The sequence below is a fragment of the Pinus tabuliformis genome, chromosome 2_2, assembly GCF_031772625.1.
Source record: "Pinus tabuliformis cultivar Carrire ecotype Pingquan chromosome 2_2, CPIR1, whole genome shotgun sequence".
Taxonomy (NCBI): Eukaryota; Viridiplantae; Streptophyta; class Pinopsida; order Pinales; family Pinaceae; genus Pinus; species Pinus tabuliformis.
In genome coordinates, this window is record NC_142300.1 from 1,194,858,199 (window position 1) to 1,194,878,302 (window position 20,104).

A 20,104-nucleotide genomic window follows, 5' to 3' on the forward strand; every position below is an offset into this window, starting at 1 on the left:
TAGCACCAAATTTTGCATCCATTTTTGTGCCCATTTTTGCATCTTTTTTTGGACCATTTTTTACATCCACATTTACGTTTGATTTGTCTCCATTTTTCCCATCTCATTTTGCACCATATTTTGCGTCATTTCTTTCATCCAATTTTGCATCATTTTTAACACCATCTCTTGCATCTAATGTTACATCATTTTGAGCATCGAAATTTGCATTTATATTTGCATCTTATGTTGAGTCATGTGTTGTGTCCACCTTTGCATCTTATTTTGTGTCTAATGGTACATTCAATTTAGAGCCATTTTTTACGTCTACTTTTGTATTTGTTTTTGCACCAAGTTTTGCATCCAATTTTAAGCTATTTTATGCCCCTTTTTGCACCATTTTTTTGTGTCTACTTGTGTCCAATGTTGCACCATTATTTACACCGACTTTTTCATCCAATTTTGCATTTTTTTGGTGTCTAGTTTTACATCGTTTTCACCATCCAAATTTGCATCTTTTTTTGCCTCATCTTGTGTCCACATTTGCATATAATTTTGTGTCTAAGTTCGAGCCTAAATTTGCATGTGATTAGGAATCATTTTTTACATCCAATATGGCATCCTTGGTTTCACCTTTTTTCAGCCCCATTTTGCATCTTGTTTTATGTCTTTTCTTACATCTTTTTTTTTTTCCTTTTTTGCACCCAAGTTTGCATCCCAAATTTACACCATTATTTGCATCATCATTTGGCATATTAATTTGTAACGTTTTTTGTTTCTTTTTAACGCTCAACTTTGCATCTTATTTTACATCTAGTTGTTGTCTTTTTTTGCATCTAATTTGGTTCCCATTTATGTGTCCTTGTTTTTGCCCAATTTGATATCCTTTTGTATGCCATGTTTTGTTCCCTTCTTTGTGTCAACTATTGCACAATTTTTCACTTCTAATTTAAAACACTTTGTATGTTAATTGTTTGCATTTTGTATTAATTCCTAGTTTAACATCCAATTTTACTTTCAATTTTGCATCCATGGTTACATCCGCATTTGACTTCTTATATAGAGTATATTTTTCTTTACATATATGACCCCCTTTATAGATTCATAGTGAAATATATGATAGTTTCTAAATATCATTAAAGCAGATATCACAATTCAAAATCATTTGTAAAGAAATTTAAGAGAAATTGACAACATCCATCCAAAAAAATAACAATGTGTCATTAACAATTTTCAAAACATGTATAAAATAGCAACATAATACTAATAAAATCAGTATTATTTTTAATCAAAACAACTAAAATTCAAATATGATTAACAAATCAAAATATTTCATGAATATCGTTATTCTACGATAAATTAACAACATACATAAATCAAACTCATCGTATGATTACAAAATCAAAATGTCTCATTGATATAGGGTAAATTCACAACAGCCATCTAAACATAACAATGTCATTCTACACAATAATTTCTTCATAAAAAACAATGCATGTGCATGCCTAGCTACCACCACCAAGACCATCCTCATGATCATCTTGACCATCCTCATTACTATGATCCACATCATCACCAACACCGCAACTATCATCATCATCTCCTCCTTCACCACCATCATCCTCATCCTCATCCTCATCATCTCCTAATATATGTTGAACATAATTTGGATCATCGTCTTGGCAATCATTACCTATATCATTCTGACAAAAAAAATCAATATTACATGTTAGTATTAATTACATAACACAACGCATGTTTTTGTTATACAATGTTAACCATAAAATGAGGTAAGATATAATATCTAATAGTACTAAAAAATAAAATGAAAATATGTTTTAAAAGTATATTGGAAATCCAACTAAGATTACATACCATAGAGTCCATCCAAACAACAAATTCAACCCATCTCTTTTGCTGCAGCACCTCCTTTTCCAAATGATTTGGAGGTCTTCAGGGTAAAAATATATATCCCATGGTTTATATTTGGCCTTAAAAAACAGTAGAATTTTTTTTTTTTGAGAACACAGGAGCAAGATGAAAAAGGAATTGCATGTCTAAACATTTTGAAGTCTCAAAAAGCATTCATCAACATAGAGAAGACTACAACACTACTCTTCACTTCCAAGTTTTCAACTAATGGATTTAACTGACCAGCAATGTTTTTTGCATGAACCATGCTCAAATGCTCAAGATGAGGTAATGAATGGATGTTATGCGCCTATCTGTGAATTGCAACCACAGGCATACATGTAAGTGCAAATTTGTAAATCTCATACCCAGATTTACCCATCATCAAGCACACAACTTTTGCGGGATCCATTTGACATATCTTATGTTTAAGAAGGAATAACATCCTTGAAGAGACTCATGGCTTTTCTTAGGGAAGGATCTTTGCATGCAGAATCTAGATTAACTCTGAACATTTCAATCAAACTAAGGTAAATGAAAGGCAACAATCCATCGGTCAAACCTCACAGGTTAAAAGCACCCGCTGAGTTTCACACAAATGAGAAAGCCTAAGGGAAAAGATTTGAGACATGCATGCTACATGATTTCATGTAGGATAAGTACCTAAGCTTAAGGCAAAAGATTTGAGACATGCAAATGTATGAAGTACAAGATTCAGATAAAGAGAAAGAAGCTCCTTCATGCCATATTCTCACTGACAGTGAATCTCAGATTAGGTACTTATCAAGCATGAAATCATGTTGCATGCCAAGCATGAAATCATGAAGCACACACCATGATAATATTATCTGACTCCAACTACTGCATCAAGATGAAAAATTCAGCACTCTAGACAGTCACATAAGAATAAAAAAACATTCAAAAGATATGAATGCATATTAGCCACTATAGAGGACCAAAACATAAACTTACGCCATAGACAGTGTGGCTGAACCTTTCCCTGCTTTTGCTTCAACAACTTCAGTTCCTCCATCCTGTGTGCGCTTTGTCAAGGCTTTAATGTCCTCCTCAGACAATACAGAGTTTGGCTTTGGTGTTGCCTAAATTTTTTTATCAAAACAAAAAAGTGTATGTTCCCTTTTTAACTGTATTGAAGGGTAGGTAATTATGATCTCATTTTATCTTTGATAAATTAATTTTCTAATATCCAAGAGTAAAGAAAAAACTCAAGATGAGGATCCAACAAAGTCATATACATGTGAAAAAAGTGGAAGAATTGTAACACCCGCATGTCCACAAGAGTAAAGAAAAAACTCAAGATGAGGATCCAACAAAGTCATATACATGTGAAAAAAGTGGAAGAATTGTAACACCCGCATGTCCACCTACAACAGGAACATCAACTTCTGCAGACAGCATAGGATGACATCAACAACAAACATAAAACTGAGAATTGTATCTAATGTTAAAAAAAGCATGATGTTGGTAAGATCCTGCAGCATATCATGTATTGGGTCTAGCCCAGATGGTTGTGTGCAAAGACTGTTATCCTTCCCACCCGGGTTCAATTCCCATATTCAGCTGTCCTGCATAGAACTGGATGTGATAATTTGATTTCCTCCTCTCCTTGCAATTTTGCTAGGATAATTAAGGCAAATTATTAACCCCAACCTTTGTTGCCCCGTGATGTTTGAAGCTGGAAAAAAATGAAGCTTCAAACCTCTTATGCTATACATTTGATCTGTATTCCTCAGTTAGCTTCTGTCATGCTGTACACTTGATCTGTATTCCTCAGTCAGCTTCTGTCATGGTGATCATGTCCCAAGTCCATCATGTCACTGCATTCCTATGAAGTGAATTTGGACATGGATGAAGACCCATCTTATAGATCTTGATGACAAATGAAAAACAAACAAACACAACAAAATTCAAGTGTAGGGAAGCCTTCATATCCCAAGTCCATCATGTCACTGCATTCCTATGAAGTGAATTTGGACATGGATGAAGACCCATCTTATAGATCTTGATGACAAATGAAAAACAAACAAACACAACAAAATTCAAGTGTAGGGAAGCCTTCATATGGAGAGACTGGCCAGACTACATGACAATTAGTCAGCCCTGAAAGTCTAAACCCTAATGCTTGAAATTTCCTTCATCTGAAAAAATACGTTCCTTTCATCAATTCATGCTCTTTCAAGAAGCATTTCATGTGCAGTAGGTAATGGGTATTATCTTAATTCTGGATCAAGGAGCCTACAGAAGATCCATAATTAGTGAGCTCAGGCCATACTCCTCCATTCCAATATGCAGAATCACTAGCTGCCTCAAACAAGGGCTCTGATGGAACTGGCCATTCTCGAGTTATATTCAAACGATTGTCTTTGACCTTCCACCTTGACACAAGAAGCGAGGCTTGTGACCACCACTTTTAGGTTAAGATCATTCCTGGAGCTATTACTGTTTTCCAGTTAAGAGAAAGGGGTTATACCTACCTGTACAGGATCACTACCCTCAGCTAGCTTCTACTGCTCAATTGCTCTCCACTAATTGGCCTCAGAATACCTGTTGGTATTGCCATTAATGATCCCTTCCTGCAGAGATAGAGAATACGGAGACAAATCATCACAATTAGTGGAATTCAGCATTGGTAACGGTACTTCTGAGATTTGTGTGGGGAGACTTTCAAAGAAGCTGGCATCTATATCTCTGACTGCTCTAGTTAGGGCTTCTGTTCTATTAGGGTTAGTATTAAAATTGAGGCATGTAAAAGTGGGTTTAAAAGAGTTGAGGGCGTTCAGTGAGGAAAGCCAGTTGAGAGGGGATAGGTTGCAGCTACGGGGATCAAAGAATGTCCTTAGAAACTCAGAATCATTGCCATATAGAGCTCTCTGATCTGCCAGCCTTGTGGCAAGAGAAAGACTGTGGATGCCATCATGAGTAGTAGCACTTCCTGCAGGAAGCCCATAGAACATAGAATTTGCATTTTGAGAACGCCCTAGGGGAGCTGAACCGTTTATGTTTAACTCATTAACAGATGTGGAAGCTTCGTTCATTTGAGCACAAGCGTGATCTATTGTTCTATTGGCACGTTTGTTCTTCCGGCACCCACCACCAACAGGAACGTTGTGCAGAGTGCCTCCTCTAGTCCAATATCTCTTGCATGTCTTGCAGAAATGGCGAGGCTGGGACAAGCTGTAGTTGTTGTAGTAGCAAAAATTGGTGTTGGCTGAATCACAACGAGGGAATTTGAGTGGTTGATCTGGCGGTGGTGGCTGCTTCAATCCACTTTGTTCCATCATTGGCCGAGAACAAGCCGGCAGCATTTCCTCCAGAGGCTTTAGGGTTCTCTTGTGCATGAGACTCTGCACAAAGAATCAAAGGAAATATTGCGTCAAATACAAGCATCAATATCTCAGCTACAACTCAAATTTCTAATTATGCCAAAATAAATGAAAGTTTCAGAGTTTATGCTTTTGTGATTCTAATTCATTTGAATTTTATCTCTCTAATAAATCTATTTTTTATTTGTCAACCTTGAAAACTGTGTAACAATAATCTCTATGTGAGGTATCCTAAAGATAAAACTCAATTAAACTTTCCAACCTTGAAAACTTTATCACAATAAATCTCTATGTGATGTATCCTGAAGATAAAACTCAAATAAACAAAAACAATCAATGAAAAGGATCTTGATCTTGGATTCTGACAGACTGATACATCTCCAACACAAGCCAAAACATTTGACCTCCTCCATGGAATAAGAATGCTAGTAGAAGAAGCTGTGATTCAGATGAAATTCTAAGAATAACTGACAATAAAGCATCATATATTTGTGAAATTCACCCTGAGCTGCATCTAAACATGAATCAAGACTAAATTTCCAAGGCTTAAAGTAATGATTCATTACAAAAGTGTACGTGAGATGCTTGTAAAGCTACAAAATATGCATATAATATACTCAGAAACCCTAGACAGGATGGGATGAATTCGGACCTACATACCATCGCCTTTGCTGCAACCCTAACCCTAAGAAAACCAAGAAAGAGGAGGAGGGCAGAAACAAGAGTCTGAGCCTAATCGCAATGCAATTATGCTATTGTTATACCTGTGGCTAGTCAGAATCCATGCAGACTTGGATGGAGCTGAGAACCATTTCAGCTCTAAAGCTAACTTAGAATCCAACACTTTGAAAACCACTACAGTTTGAAAAACCGATATGCAAGCGAACACACACCAGTCCTGCACTGTTGCAACAAGTTGCAGACCCAGATGGAAGCATCTAATAAACATATCCTGCAGTAACATGGAACAGTTAGAATCCAAAAGAATTAATACCATGAAACAAATAGATAGGAAATACTTATAATGAATTTACTATTAGATATTCCTATATATTGCAGTATGTATTAGCCCCACTAATTGTTTCCCTTTCTTAATGTAACCTTTCACCACTATGGTCACTATAATATCAAATACAATATGTGTCTCTTAACCAATGGGTGTCAGATAAAAAGCAGCAGCTGCTCCTAAAATCCCTAAGCTGTTCTTTACCAAAGGCTCCCAATCCGAAGTTCTCCCCACAATTGGAAGGATCCCAAACGAAGGAAATAACAATAGCCACAGAGGAGAAAGAAGAACAGCACAACCCACTGCCATGAACCCTCGCATATTTACAAAGAATATCATCATGATACCAACTGATTATCAAAAGAAAACTGTTAAACTTGGGAAACAGTTTCACCTGACCTTAGCAATAACTTTGTCTTGACTCACAAACTCCAGACAAAAGTGAGTTAGCATATTCAGCTGTCCTGCATAGAACTGGATGTGATAATTTGATTTCCTCCTCTCCTTGCAATTTTGCTAGGATAATTAAGGCAAATTATTAACCCCAACCTTTGTTGCCCCGTGATGTTTGAAGCTGGAAAAAAATGAAGCTTCAAACCTCTTATGCTGTACATTTGATCTATATTCCTCAGTCAGCTTCTATCATGGTGATCATGTCCCAAGTCCATCATGTCACTGCATTCCTATGAAGTGAATTTGGACATTGATGAAGACCCATCTTATAGATCTTTATGACAAATGAAAAACAAATAAACAAACACAACAAAATTCAAGTGTAGGGAAGCCTTCATCTGGAGAGACTGGCCAGACTACATGACAATTAGTCAGCCCTGGAAGTCTAAACCCTAATGATTGACATTTCCTTCATCTGAAAAAATACGTTCCTTTCATCAATTCATGCTCTTTCAAGAAGCATTTCATGTGCATCAGCTAATGGGTATTATCTTAATTCTAGATCAAGGAGCCTACAGAAGATCCATAATTAGTGAGCTCAGGCCATACTCCTCCATTCCAATATGCAGTATCACTAGCTGCCTCAAACAAGGGCTCTAATGGAACTCGCCATTCTGGAGTTATATTCAAACGATTGTCTTGACCTTCCACCTTGACACAAGAAGGGAGGCTTGTGACCACTCTTAGGTTAAGATCATTCCTGGAGCTATTAGTGTTTTCCAGTTCAGAGAAAGGGGTTATACCTACCTGTACAGGATCACTACCCTCAGCTAGCTTCTGCTGCTCAATTGCTCTCCACTGATTGGCCTCAGAATACCTGTTGGTATTGCCATTATTGATCCCTTCCTACAGAGATAGAGAATACGGAGACAAATCATCACAATTAGTCGAATTCAGCACTGGTAATGGTACTTCTGAGATTTGTGTGGGGAGACTTTCAAAGAAGCTGGAATCTATATCTCTGACTCCTCTAGTCAGGGCTTCTGTTCTATTAGGGTTAGAATTAAAATTGAGACATGGAAAAGTGGGTTTAAAAGAGTTGAGGGCGTTCAGTGAGGAAAGCCCATTGAGAGGGGGGGGGATAGGTTGCAGCTACGGGGATCAAAGAATGTCCTTAGAAACTTAGAATCATTGCCATATAGAGCTCTCTGATCTGCCAGCCTTGTGGCAAGAGAAAGACTGTGGATGCCATCATGAGTAGTAGCACTTCCTGCAGGAAGCCCATAGAACATAGAATTTGCAATTTGAGAATGGCCTAGGGGAGCTGAACCGTTTATGTTTAACTCATTAACAGATGTGGAAGCTTTGTCCATTTGAGCACAAGCGTGATCTATTGTTCTCTGAGCACGCTTGTTCTTCCGGCACCCACCACCAACAGGAACGTTGCGCAGAGTCCCTCCTCTAGTCCAATATCTCTTGCATGTCTTGCAGAAAAGAATTAATACCATGAAACAAATGGATAGGCTATGGGAGCCTGAGATGAGATTACCCAAAGAAACAGAAATTAAATGTAAAATCCACACACCTTGATTTTCTTATTGGAGTCTCAGGCTTCAATAACATTAGTATTAAATAACAAACTGTTGGCTTGTAGTGTTTTATAAAGACACTGTTGAATTAAGATTTCGAGCTTTTTCTGATCTTGAGTAGATTTTAGAGGATGTTTCCTTCATTACCAATACAAGTTTGGATCCATCCCATAACATAGCTAAATTAACCTGAATGGATTTTTCTCCAATATTGTTTTTTCCAGGCCATTACGTTCCTTAGTTAGCTCAAGTCATCTACAGACACAACAAGGACCTTGAAAATCCAGCCATTAATCTGAAAGGATATATGGTAAGACCCTATACTGTCATTATGAATGTATGGGCATTAAAATATAACGAGCAACACTTGAAATGGACGACAGATGGCAATAAATCATTTGTTCTAAATAGGATCATATAGAATGCATTGTTCGTATACCAGGAAGTGAGAGGAGAGGATTCATTATATCCATGGCTAGCCCATGTAGGAAGCCATAAAGAAGACACCCGATTCTCCTTCTCACGGTCTCATCTCTTGGTACATTACTTACGAACAAACGAACAGTTTTCTTCGCACAATAGTAACATTAGCTGCTAGATGGATAGTTGATATAATTGGCAATATTTGGAGCTTCATATATAATTCACCAAGGCTGCCCCAAGATGAAAGCTCCAATGCCATTTGTTGGAGCTCTATATATGATTCACAAACAGCCCCCAATGCTCCAATTGATGTACTCCCAATTAGCTGGATGTTCCCTAAATGATGAACGACCAATGAGCTGGAGATCTGACAGAAATATCCGTCTCACCAACAAGTTTGCTATCTCAACATGCTCATTGTCTATCTCATTAACGCCAATCCCTTTCAAGTGAGAGATTGCACATAAAGCTTGCAAAACAACTGTTTTCAAACATCTAAAATTTTGTCTGTTCATCTTTAGGAGTCAAATTTTTTTATGTCATACATCAATGTACAGTTACTGATAAAAAAATGATGGTGTTCTACAACCTGAGTGGTTTCCTTTTTCCTTTTTCAAGGAAAAGTATTGCAAATCCTCTATTTGACAAAAAGGAACAGATATCATTTAAAAAAAATATGTAGTACAACCTAAATAAAAAAGAATGGAAATCACATTCTTCAAGGGTATGTAGTAAATACAAATAGATACTCTTTTAGGTATTCAAAAATATCCACTTTACAAAGAAATTCTCAATCCTGTTGTTGTTTTTTTCTTTTTCTTTTAACTCAGTCCACCCCTGGCAAGGGATTTATAGCTACCATCTGTAAGTCGGCTTCCAAAAGCTCACTTTTCACCAAAATTGCCTGATTCTTGTCTGAGTCAAAGCTTTTTAATTCATAAACTTTTTTCAGCTTCCAAAGGCTCAATTTTCACCAAAATTGCCTGCTCCTTGTCAGAGTCAAAACTCTTTGATTCATAATCTCTCTTTACTCATCTTCATAAAGTGTCCTTGTGAAATGTCTTTTATATGGTAATATTAGATGTTCTTATACTGTTGTGGTTACTCTCCGATGCCCTGTCATTACGTTTCGGTGGTTGTTCCCTCTGATCGGGTGTACATTGACTGACAGAGTATGAGTGTTTTATGTGATTGAAGGTGGGCTTGTAATTGAAAATGGAGAGGAAAGAGAATGACTTAAAAGAGATAACGCAGCAGGAACTGAGTGGCATTTTAACTGGGGGTGGAGAAAGACTCAGAATGCTCTTGATGGTTGCTTGCTGAGGCTTGAGCTTGAGTTGCCATGAGATACTGGAGATGGGTCTAATCACGAAAGACCGAATGCACTAAAAATTCTGCTGCGCAATTGCACTCCACTGATTGGCCTCAGAATACCTGTTGGTATTGCCATTATTGATCCCTTCCTGCAGAGATAGAGAATACGGAGACAAATCATCACAATTAGTGGAATTCAGCACTGGTAACGGTACTTCTGAGATTTGTGTGGGGAGACTTTCAAAGAAGCTGGCATCTATATCTCTGACTGCTCTAGTTAGGGCTTCTGTTCTATTAGGGTTAGAATTAAAATTGAGACATGTAAAAGTGGGTTTAAAAGATTTGAGGGCGTTCAGTGAGGAAAGCCCATTAAAAGGGGATAGGTTGCAGCTACGGGGATCAAAGAATGTCCTTAGAAACTCAGAATCATTGCCATATAGAGCTCTCTGATCTACCATCATTGTGGCAAGAGAAATACTGTGGATGCCATCATGAGTAGTAGCACTTTCTGCAGGAAGCCCATAGAACATAGAATTTGCAATTTGAGAATGCCCTAGGGGAGCTGAACCGTTTATGTTTAACTCATTAACAGATGTGGAAGCTTCGTTCATTTGAGCACAAGCGTGATCTATTGTTCTCTTGGAAGTAGTAAACACAAGAATGACATACCTATAAGCTATAGGGGAAGGCCTCATTGCCATACATTCAGAAAATTCATGAGTCTAGAGTAACCACATCCTGAAATAAAAAACAATATAATGCCTGCAATAAAAGGTTTATTTTACACAAATAAAAACGAAATTTATTCTCTGCGGAATGTAACTAAAACCAGAATAACAGAATAACAGGGCTGCTGAGCACAGAGAATGTCAGAGTTGGGAACTTTACAGCGAATTACAGTCACTACAGAGCATGGTGGATATGTGAAGGAGACCCATTAATCGATGCAGTCCTGCATGAGAATAACTGACAATAAAGCATCATATATTTGTGAAATTCACCCTGAGCTGCATCTAAACATGAATCAAGACTAAATTTCCAAGGCTTAAAGTAATGATTCATTACAAAAGTGTACGTGAGATGCTTGTAAAGCTCAGAAACCCCAGACGGGATGGGATGAATTCAGACCTACATACCATACCATCGCCTTTGCTGCAACCCTAACCCTAAGAAAACCAAGAAAGAGGAGGAGGGCAGAAACAAGAGTCTGAGCACACGATATGCAGGCGAACACACACCAGTCCTGCACTGTTGCGCCAAGTTGCAAACCCAGATGGAAGCATCTAATAAACAGATCCTGCAGCAAACCGTTTCTGCAACGAATGGGTATTTCAGCATCAGGAATTTCAGCCCAGAAATTTGTCCTAAGTATCTAGGACTAACCATTCCTATTGCAAGGAGGTGACCAACCTTGAAAACCATCGAAATCATAGAGATGAAGGTGAGAAGCGCCAATGTAGTTAGAAAGAGCCGAGGCTCATGCCATGAACCAAAGTGTAGTGAATACCTGGAAAAACATTGAACAGGAAATAAAATTTGGGAAGGCTACCTTGCCATCTGAAGCGATTTAAGTAAAATAAAAAAACACTGGTCCACGATGGCTCCGGTGGAATCCTGAGCATGGGAGGCATGCAGGGAGGGAGGAGTAGGAGAGGGGGGTTGACTCGATCTGCCCCTATGTTCTGCCTCTGTGGAGATGGTGGTGCAACATCGAACCATGACTGAGTGAGAGGTAGGGGCGGCAGAAAGTCGATTGAAAGGAGGAACAAGTCGATGGTGGGTAAAAATAAACTAGATAGAGGTTAACCTTTCTAACTGAAAGTGGGGGGGGGGGGGTTAAAATTGTGAGGAGGCTCAGGTGAGGAAACCTGCAACAAAAATAAATCCAAGCATGGGGACAGAGAGACAAGATCCGAAATTCCAAATCGGAGCAAGAAGAGAGGTTGTGGAAAAGAACCAATCTTGAAGTGAGTTGCAAGGGGAGTAAAGGAGAAGACCAAACTTGATTGATAGAGATCCTTGTAAAGGAGAGGCATGGATGATAACCGAAAGTGGAGATCCTAAGGGGTTGATTGCAAGTGAAAACGTCGGGGATTACATGGTGCTTGCAAGCTAGAGTCATTGATAGAGTGTTGCAGGACCCCATGACCATATGCCCTATTTTAAAGGCTTCGAGAATTGGCTGTATTTTTCTCTTAATGATCCAACATGATATGCTTTGCTTCTTTAAATGACAGTGGTGTACTCACCTACACAAAACCATGAATGTGTGCTCGATTCGAAGAGTGTGAGATCTACGAAATGATAGTAGCCCACCTCCTTTCGTACAAATGCCTCTAATACCATAAATATCATCCTCTACTGAGAATTGTGATGGTGGTGGCAGATATGCCATGCAGGTCGCTAGGTGTGGGCATCTTGCCTCCCTCTCATATGATTACTACAGATCATGGTCAATCAGGAAAATTAATGTTGTGCACCCACCTTAGGGAACTTTGTCTTGTTAAACAATGTCCTGACATTCATGCTTGCATTGAGCAACAAAAATTTGTTCCCATAGAGATTCCATGACCCCTAAAGTGAAGTTGAGCCCTTCATTGGCAAGCATGTTTACCAACTTGTTGTCGTTTCTTAGTATGTGTTGGAAAGCGAGTGCATTGAAGTTTAGGAGTTGTTTTGTGATATTCTCTAGACTAGCCAAAAGTCTCCAACTCCCTTAGCTCGAGTAGCCCCGCCTACCACCATCTATTTGATCTCTGCAAAGAAATGTAGTAAGATCATTTCACAGACTAGGAAATTTGTTTTCCTTATGATTCACCCTCAGGACAAGAAGAAGATTGTGGCCACAAATTCCAAACATGGCTCCTCCGCACAGTAGTAGCAGATGGACAAGGTCATGGAGGAGTACAAGGACATTTTCACCTCACCTGCGGGGGTACCTCTCCATTGTTAGGTCAATCACTCCATCGATTTGACCCCAAGCGCGTCATTCCCAATGGATCAATATATCGACGTTGTGTTCTGGAGAAGAATGAGATCAAGAGGCAAATTCAGGAGTTGTTGCAGAAAGGGCACATTAGGAAAAGATCATCACCCTGTGGGAGTCTGATTGTATTGGTACATAAGAAGGATGGGACCTGGAGACTCTATATTGACTATCAGGTGCCAAACAAAATCATTGTCTATAATAGGTACCCAATCCCATTGGATTGATGACCTTTTGGACCAGCTCAAGGGGGCCAAATATTCCAGCAATATTAACTTGAAGTTTGGTTAATTCTGATGTGTGGAAGACTGCCTTCAAATCCAAGGAGGGACTTTTCGAATGGTTGGTCATGCCTTTCAAGTTGACGAATGTTACTGCAACCTTCATGAAGTTGATGGATGACATCTTGTGACCCTTCACCAATGCATTTGTGGTGGTGTATTTAGATGACATCTTAATCTTCAACCAAAGTTGGGAATGAACAAGAGGTTAGTCATGATGATAATACATGGAATGAATACTTTGATACAATTGTTATACTTTGTGGGTGTTATAAATAAGTTCAGTTATAAATTAATGGACGATATAAGTACATCATATAGTCTAATCTCTAACCTTGGAAAAAATAATGCATGTATCAATTATTTTAGGTTGGCAATGGAATCAGAACAAATGAGGAGTTTAATCATTTTGATAGACCAATAAAAATACCTGCATATGGACGTGGCCTATGCCGTACAATTAAATCACGCAAAAAGAAATGGGTGGAAGAGGATATGACAATGGAGTTTGTAAATGAAATAGAAAATCAACACAATGAACAAGAGGTTGGTCATGATGACACTACATGCATAGATGAATAATTTGAGACAATTGTTGTTTTTGGATGTTCCTAAGGTAGAAAATCTAAGAATATGAAATTAATGTGGCTTGTTTTTAAAATAATGTGTTCAAAAATAATATTTTTAATTTATTGTATACATGTATAATGTTGTTTTGTTGAGTAATTTATTGCGTATATCTTTGAAATGGATCCATGTTCTATACAGTAATTGCTATCTAACATTAAATAATGGTTGCATTTAATTATAGGTAAACGATGTTGATGATACACCTATTAATGATCAAGATCCAAATAGACCATTAAGAATTCAACGAGATGATCCAGTTCATCCTTTAAACCATACTAGGAGAAGAAGAGAAGCATTGAAGAGAGCACTACCACGTGAAAAATTTGAGGAATTGATGAAATTAGCATACATTGATGACATGCCATCCACTACTCAGAGTAGAGATGTCGATGGAAATGTAATGCATGAAGAATGATAGTAATACGTATCCAGAAGATGGTATTGAAACTAGTAATTGTTCACGAATCCATAAGATTGTAAGGTCATTCTCATTATCATAATCATTGTCATCATCATCACCATCATCCTTGTCATTGTTATTGCCATCATTACATTATCATCATAATCACCATTCATGCCATCATCATCATCATTATGGACATTGTTTGCAATTTTTCATAATTGTAGATGTTGTAAGAAATATCATCAACCCAAAAAATGTGATCAGTGCTAGAAAAGGGTTGTTTAGGACACATTGATATATGTAAGAGAAATAACAACTCTATTTTTGACAGATGATCGATGATGATCATCATCACCACCATTATCATCGTCATTGTCATTTTTATCATCCCCATCATCATCATTAATGTAATTTCTATCGACATTGTTGTAATCATGCATCATCATCATTCATGCCATTATTGTTTTTGATGATGACCTAGATGAAAATGATGATCATGACACCAAATATAATGCTTATGATTATGACAATGACAACATCTAAAATTGGGAAGATTCGCCAACATCATTAGCATCGTCATCATCATAATCATTGCCATCATCATCATTGTCATTGTAACCACTATCGTCTTTATCATCATAATCACAATTCATGTCATCGCCATCATCTTCATTTTCATCATTGTTAATATTATTGACATTGTCATCAATTGTTCATAATTGTCAATGCCATAAGGAATATCATCAATGCAGAAAATATGATGAGTGTTGGAAAAGGGATGCAAAAGCGAACATAGAAATGGGGGCAACAATAGAAGTAAAATTGGATGAAAAGTGGATACAACATAAGTATATGCACAACAACATGAAAAACCTGACACAAAAGTGGATGCAAAAGTAGATGCAATTGTCAATGCAAACTTGGATGCAACCATGAAGGCAAAAGTGGAAGCAAACATGGGTCCAATGGTAGGTGTAAAACTTGGCACAAATTGTGGTGAAACAAATGTGGATGCAACAACGGAAACAAAAGTATATGCAAAAATGGATGAAACAAAAGTGGATGCAATAGGGGATGCAAATGTGGAAGCAAATGTGGTTGCAATGGTAGGCGTAAGATATGGTGCAACAAAAGTGGATGTAACAATAGACAAAAAATATGCAAAATAAGATGCAAAAATGGATGTAAAAGTGGAAGCAAACATTGATGCAACAGGCAAAACAAAATTGGATGCAAAAAATGGATATAATGTAAGTAGATGCAAAAGTAGATACAAAACGAGATGCAAAACCCAATGCATAAACCTGACATAAAAGTGGATGCAAAAATAGATGCAATATTTGATGCAAAAGAGGATGTGAACATGGATGCAAAATTGGAAGCAAACGTGGATACAACAGTGAGTGCAAAACATGGTGCAAATTGTGGCATAACAAAAGTGGATGTAATGATAGATGCAAAAAAAGAATCAAAGTATGATGCAAATGAAGATGTAAAAAGGGATGCAAAAAGTGAAATTTAAAATGGGTGCAACAGTGGATGCAAAATTGTGTGCAAAAGTGGATGCAATAGAAGTCGATGCAAAAGTAGATGCAAAACGAGACACAAAACCCGATGCAAATCCCGGTCCAAAATTGGATACAAAAAGGGATGCAAAAATAGATGTAGTAGTTGATGAAAACCTAGACGCAAATGAGGATGCAAACGTGGATGCAAAATTATAATCAAAAGTGGGTGCAAAAGGAGGTGCCAAACTAGGCGCTAATTGTGGCACAAAAATATTAGATGCAATAGTGGGTACAATAATAGATGCAAAAGAGGATGAAAATATGGATTCCAAACAAGAGGGAAAAGTGGATGCAACAAAAGTAGATGCAAAATTTGATGCAAAACTAGACACAAAACTCGATGTAAAACTTGGCGCAAAAGGGATGCACAAATGGATGCAAAAATGGATGCAAAAAATGATTTAAAAAAGGATGCAAAAAAGGATGCAAAAGTCGATGCAAAAGTTGATGCAAGTGTAGGTGCAAAAAGTGGATGCAAATGAGGATGCAAAAGTATGTCAAACAAAATTAGGTGCCAAACTTGATGAAAAACCTGGAACAAAACCTGGTGTAAAGGATGACACAAAACTTGGCATAAAATTTGGTGCAAAACGTGGTGCAAAACCTATTGCAATACCTGGTGCTAAACTTGGTGTAAGATTTGGTGCAAAACTTGATGCAAATTTTGTGTCAAGTTTTGCACCATATTTGATAAATGGATGCAAATAGCACCAAAAATGGGCTCTAGATGCAAAAAAAGAAGTAAAAAGGGACGCTAATCGCTGGTTTTGTTGTAGTGAAAGACCATTTGAGATCCAAACTGATGCCAGTGACTATGCCATGGGAGCAGTGTTGACACAACACGGTAAACCCATATGTTATCATTCTGAGACTTTTAATCCTGCAGTAGTTAACTATCCTACCTATGATAAAGAATTGTATGCATTAGTTCAGAGTGTGAAAAAGTGGAAACATTACTTAATGGGCAAAGAAACAGTAATACATACTGATCATCAGCCACTTCAATATCTACACTCCCAAACTAAGTTGCAACAATCAAGACATTACAGATGGATGGGTTTTCTACAACAGTTTCATTTAGTCATCAGATATAAAAAGGGCATACATAACAAGGTTGCAGACATGTTATCTAGACCCATTATAAATGCATCTACCATACTTAAGCATAATTTTGTGCTACATGAAAGCTACATAGAATAGTATGCTCAGGATATGGACTTTAAAGATGTATATGCAACTTTGAGTCAAGGCAAAAGATTAGAAGAATTGGACTATCATGTGAAGGACCGACTCTTATATCATTGTGGGAAACTCTACATTCCACAAACTGAGAGAGAAAAGATAATTAGGGAAGCACACACTTCTCTGATATCAGGTCACTTTGGGGTAAGTAAAATAGTTGCACAGCTGCAAAGGTTCTGCTATTGGCCAAGAATGAGTGAGACAGTTTCTAGATATGTAAAGGGGTGTGCTATGTGTGCTAAAAGCAAGCCCAACAATAGAAAACTAGGCTTGTACACTCCATTGCCAGTTCCTTCTCACCCTTGGGAAAGCATTTCCATGGATTTTGTTGGAGGACTGCCTAAATCTAGGAAAGGTCATGATTATCTATATGTTGTTGTGGATAGGTTCAGCAAAATGTGTATTTTGATACCCTGTAGTAAACAGATTACAGCTGAAAAAACTGCAAAATTATTCTTTGAACATGTATGGGTTCATTTTGGATTACCCGCTTCCATTATATCTGATCGAGACACTCGATTTGTGGGAAAGTTTTGGTCCAGTCTGTGGGAGCTAATGGACACCAAATTAAAGAAAATCACAGCTTTTCATCCACAAACAAATGGCCAGACAGAAGTAGTTAACAGGACAGTGATCCAGTTACTGAGAGGATATTGCAGCAAACACCCTAAGCTTTGGGATGAACACTTGTGTTATGTGCAACATGCTTACAATAGAGCCAAACACTCTTCTACCCAGAGATCTCCTTTTGAGACCTGCTTTGGTTTCATACCAAGGTCTCCCTTGGATTTTGTCTTTGGTAAAGATACCATGGTTGATGGACACAATGATGTGGACAAAGCAACTAGGTTCATTGAACAGATCCAGGAGATCCACCAGGCAGTATAGGAATAGCTGGAAAAGAGCCAGGCCAAGTACAAGGCTAGGCATGATAAGCATCGGATGGAGCATAGTTTTCAAGTTGGAGACCAAGTCTGGCTGTATATCAGCAAGGACAGGATGCAAGGTGAAGGTAAGAAGCTAAAACCTATCAGGTATGGACCCTTTAGGATACTTGAGAAGATTGGTGAAAATGCTTTTCGCCTTGATCTGCCAACTTACATGCACATCTACTCAGTCGTGAATGCAGATTTCTTGAGGTTGTTTGAACCTTCAACGATTGAGGACCCTGAAGAGGAGAGTCAATTGCCTTCTGTTGATGACCTACTACCTGAATATCTTAATGAGTTGCAGGAAGATATAGTACTGGACAGGAAGGTAAGGACGACGCGCAGTGGACAGGTGGAATACCTCAAAATTGGGCTTAAAGGTTCAAAGCCGAGCAGTGCGAAGTGGATTGAGATTGGACAAGTGAGACAATAGTTTCCTCACTCAGTCGATGCTTGAAGAAAACCAACTTTTTGTGGTCCAAAATCTTTTCAGTTGGGAGGCCGTGATCCGAATAAGATCCATGAACGACTGTCATAGAACCATGACTATATCGGGACGAAACAAGTCCTTGAAGAATCCAAAACAGCAAATCGAAAACACCCTGAACCAGTGGCCATGGCAGCCGACGCGGAACGACGAGGACCTCGGTCAAAGCGTGCTGACCGAGGCCCATGGAAACTGCGCAGGAGGTCAAAATAGCCCTTGGGAGCCTCGGATCAGGAAAAGGAGTTGATTTTCGATGCGTGTTAAAACAGGGCTGAAAAGAAGGAGCCTTAAGCACTCGGTCACGTTGGGAGCCAGAGGACCATGGGCGGAAAAACGAAAAGCGCCATCGTACGAAGGTGGGACCCACAACTTGGAAATCAGTGGTTTGATCGGGGCGCCCTTGAACGGTAAGCGGTTTTGGAGAAAACGGAGTGAGCACCCTCAGCAATCGACGCGTGGCAGCGGAGGTGAGAGAAAAACCGTCGCGATCACGCGTTATCGATCTAGCAAGTCAACCATGCTCGGCGTGCGAATGACGTTGGATTTGGAGGAGCCCAGATCGGATGGCTGAGATTGCGTCCGATAGACAGAGCAGAATTGACAGGGGATTAAGACGCGATTTAAGAGGATTTGGAATCCGTTGACCGCCACGGTGGAGAAAGCAATGAATCGACGAGCGGGCTGGCGCAATTCCGATGGGGATGCGTGGCTTCTTCTCGAGCATTCATGCTGATGCTGAACAGGGAATTCCAAGCACACAGGCGGCAGGCGAATCGACGTAGGTAGGAGAGGAACCAAACATACATGGAGGTTGAATGGCTAAAGCCATGAACAAAGACAGTTGAACGGGGACCAAGAGGGAGAGCAAAGAGTCCAAGAGACCAAGAGAGACAGTGAATAGTGAACCCTGAGAGGAGGACTGAGCACAGAGAGCAGTAAAGCCAAGTAGAGGAGACAGAGGGCCGAGCTGACCACAGGCAGCATCGAGCACCAGAGAGCTTGAGGAATCAAGCCTTCCCATAGAGGAATATGTCTGGATTGAGCATCACAGTTGGCTCTTTCCACTGTAGACCGAGGGTCACAGAGCTGGTAGGAAGAACAAGAGTCTGTGTACTCCAAGTGGCTTGGGGAATCCAAGAACCACCCTGCCAAGCAAAATCTGCTTTAGGAGAACTCATATTGAGTCCCTGTATTGTAATTTCTCTGCTCAAAGACATAATAAAACAAGGCCACCACTGAAGCTGGACTGGAGACGTAGCCCTAGAGAATAGGGTGAACTCCTTATTAAAAAGTGTTTGTGTCTTTGTGTTGCTTAATGTATTTCTCTGCTGTCTTTCCATTTATTTCTGTGTATTGGCAATCTGATCGATCTGTTTTTTCAATAACCCAGAACACACACCAGCACATGGGTCTGTAATACCTTTTTGTTTAATAAATCTTCACTGAGGTCACTCATAGGGTGATTATCAGATCAAATACTTGCCCCCTAGCAATTGTTTAGTCAAGATATACATCATAGGGTTATAGTCAGAAATTACCGTGGTTTTGCGTAATAAGATGTAGTGACGAAATCTTTGGACAACTTGGACAGCTGCCAAGGCCAATTTCTCCACATGTGA

General features: G+C 38.8%; 1 protein-coding gene and 1 long non-coding RNA gene across 2 annotated transcripts; both read right to left on the reverse strand.

Moving 5' to 3' along the window:
* Positions 1-1,263: 1,263 nt before the first annotated feature.
* On the reverse strand, positions 1,264-1,995 carry LOC149197779 (uncharacterized). The gene is made up of 2 exons (XR_016254787.1): positions 1,855-1,995; positions 1,264-1,682 (listed from the first exon to the last, which is right to left on the reverse strand). It is a non-coding gene; the product is annotated as an uncharacterized LOC149197779 (long non-coding RNA).
* A 16-nt stretch (positions 1,996-2,011) lies between these two features.
* On the reverse strand, positions 2,012-3,451 carry LOC149197780 (malate dehydrogenase, mitochondrial-like). Its single transcript, XM_089405966.1, has 3 exons — positions 3,235-3,451; positions 2,863-2,990; positions 2,012-2,204 (listed from the first exon to the last, which is right to left on the reverse strand). Exons 1-3 carry the CDS (start codon positions 3,307-3,309, stop codon positions 2,201-2,203), a joined length of 207 nt encoding a protein of 68 aa, XP_089262092.1. The 5' UTR covers positions 3,310-3,451; the 3' UTR covers positions 2,012-2,200.
* Between the last annotated feature and the right edge of the window lie 16,653 nt (positions 3,452-20,104).

Coding starts and splice junctions, on each gene's coding strand:
- LOC149197780 (XM_089405966.1), bottom strand. CDS start 3,309: ATGCTGTCTGCAGAAGTTGATGTTCCTGTTGTAGGTGGACATGCGGGT. Junction 2,991..3,234: donor TTCTTCCACTTTTTTCACAT/GTATATGACTTT, acceptor AAAAAAATTTAG/GCAACACCAAAGCCAAACTC.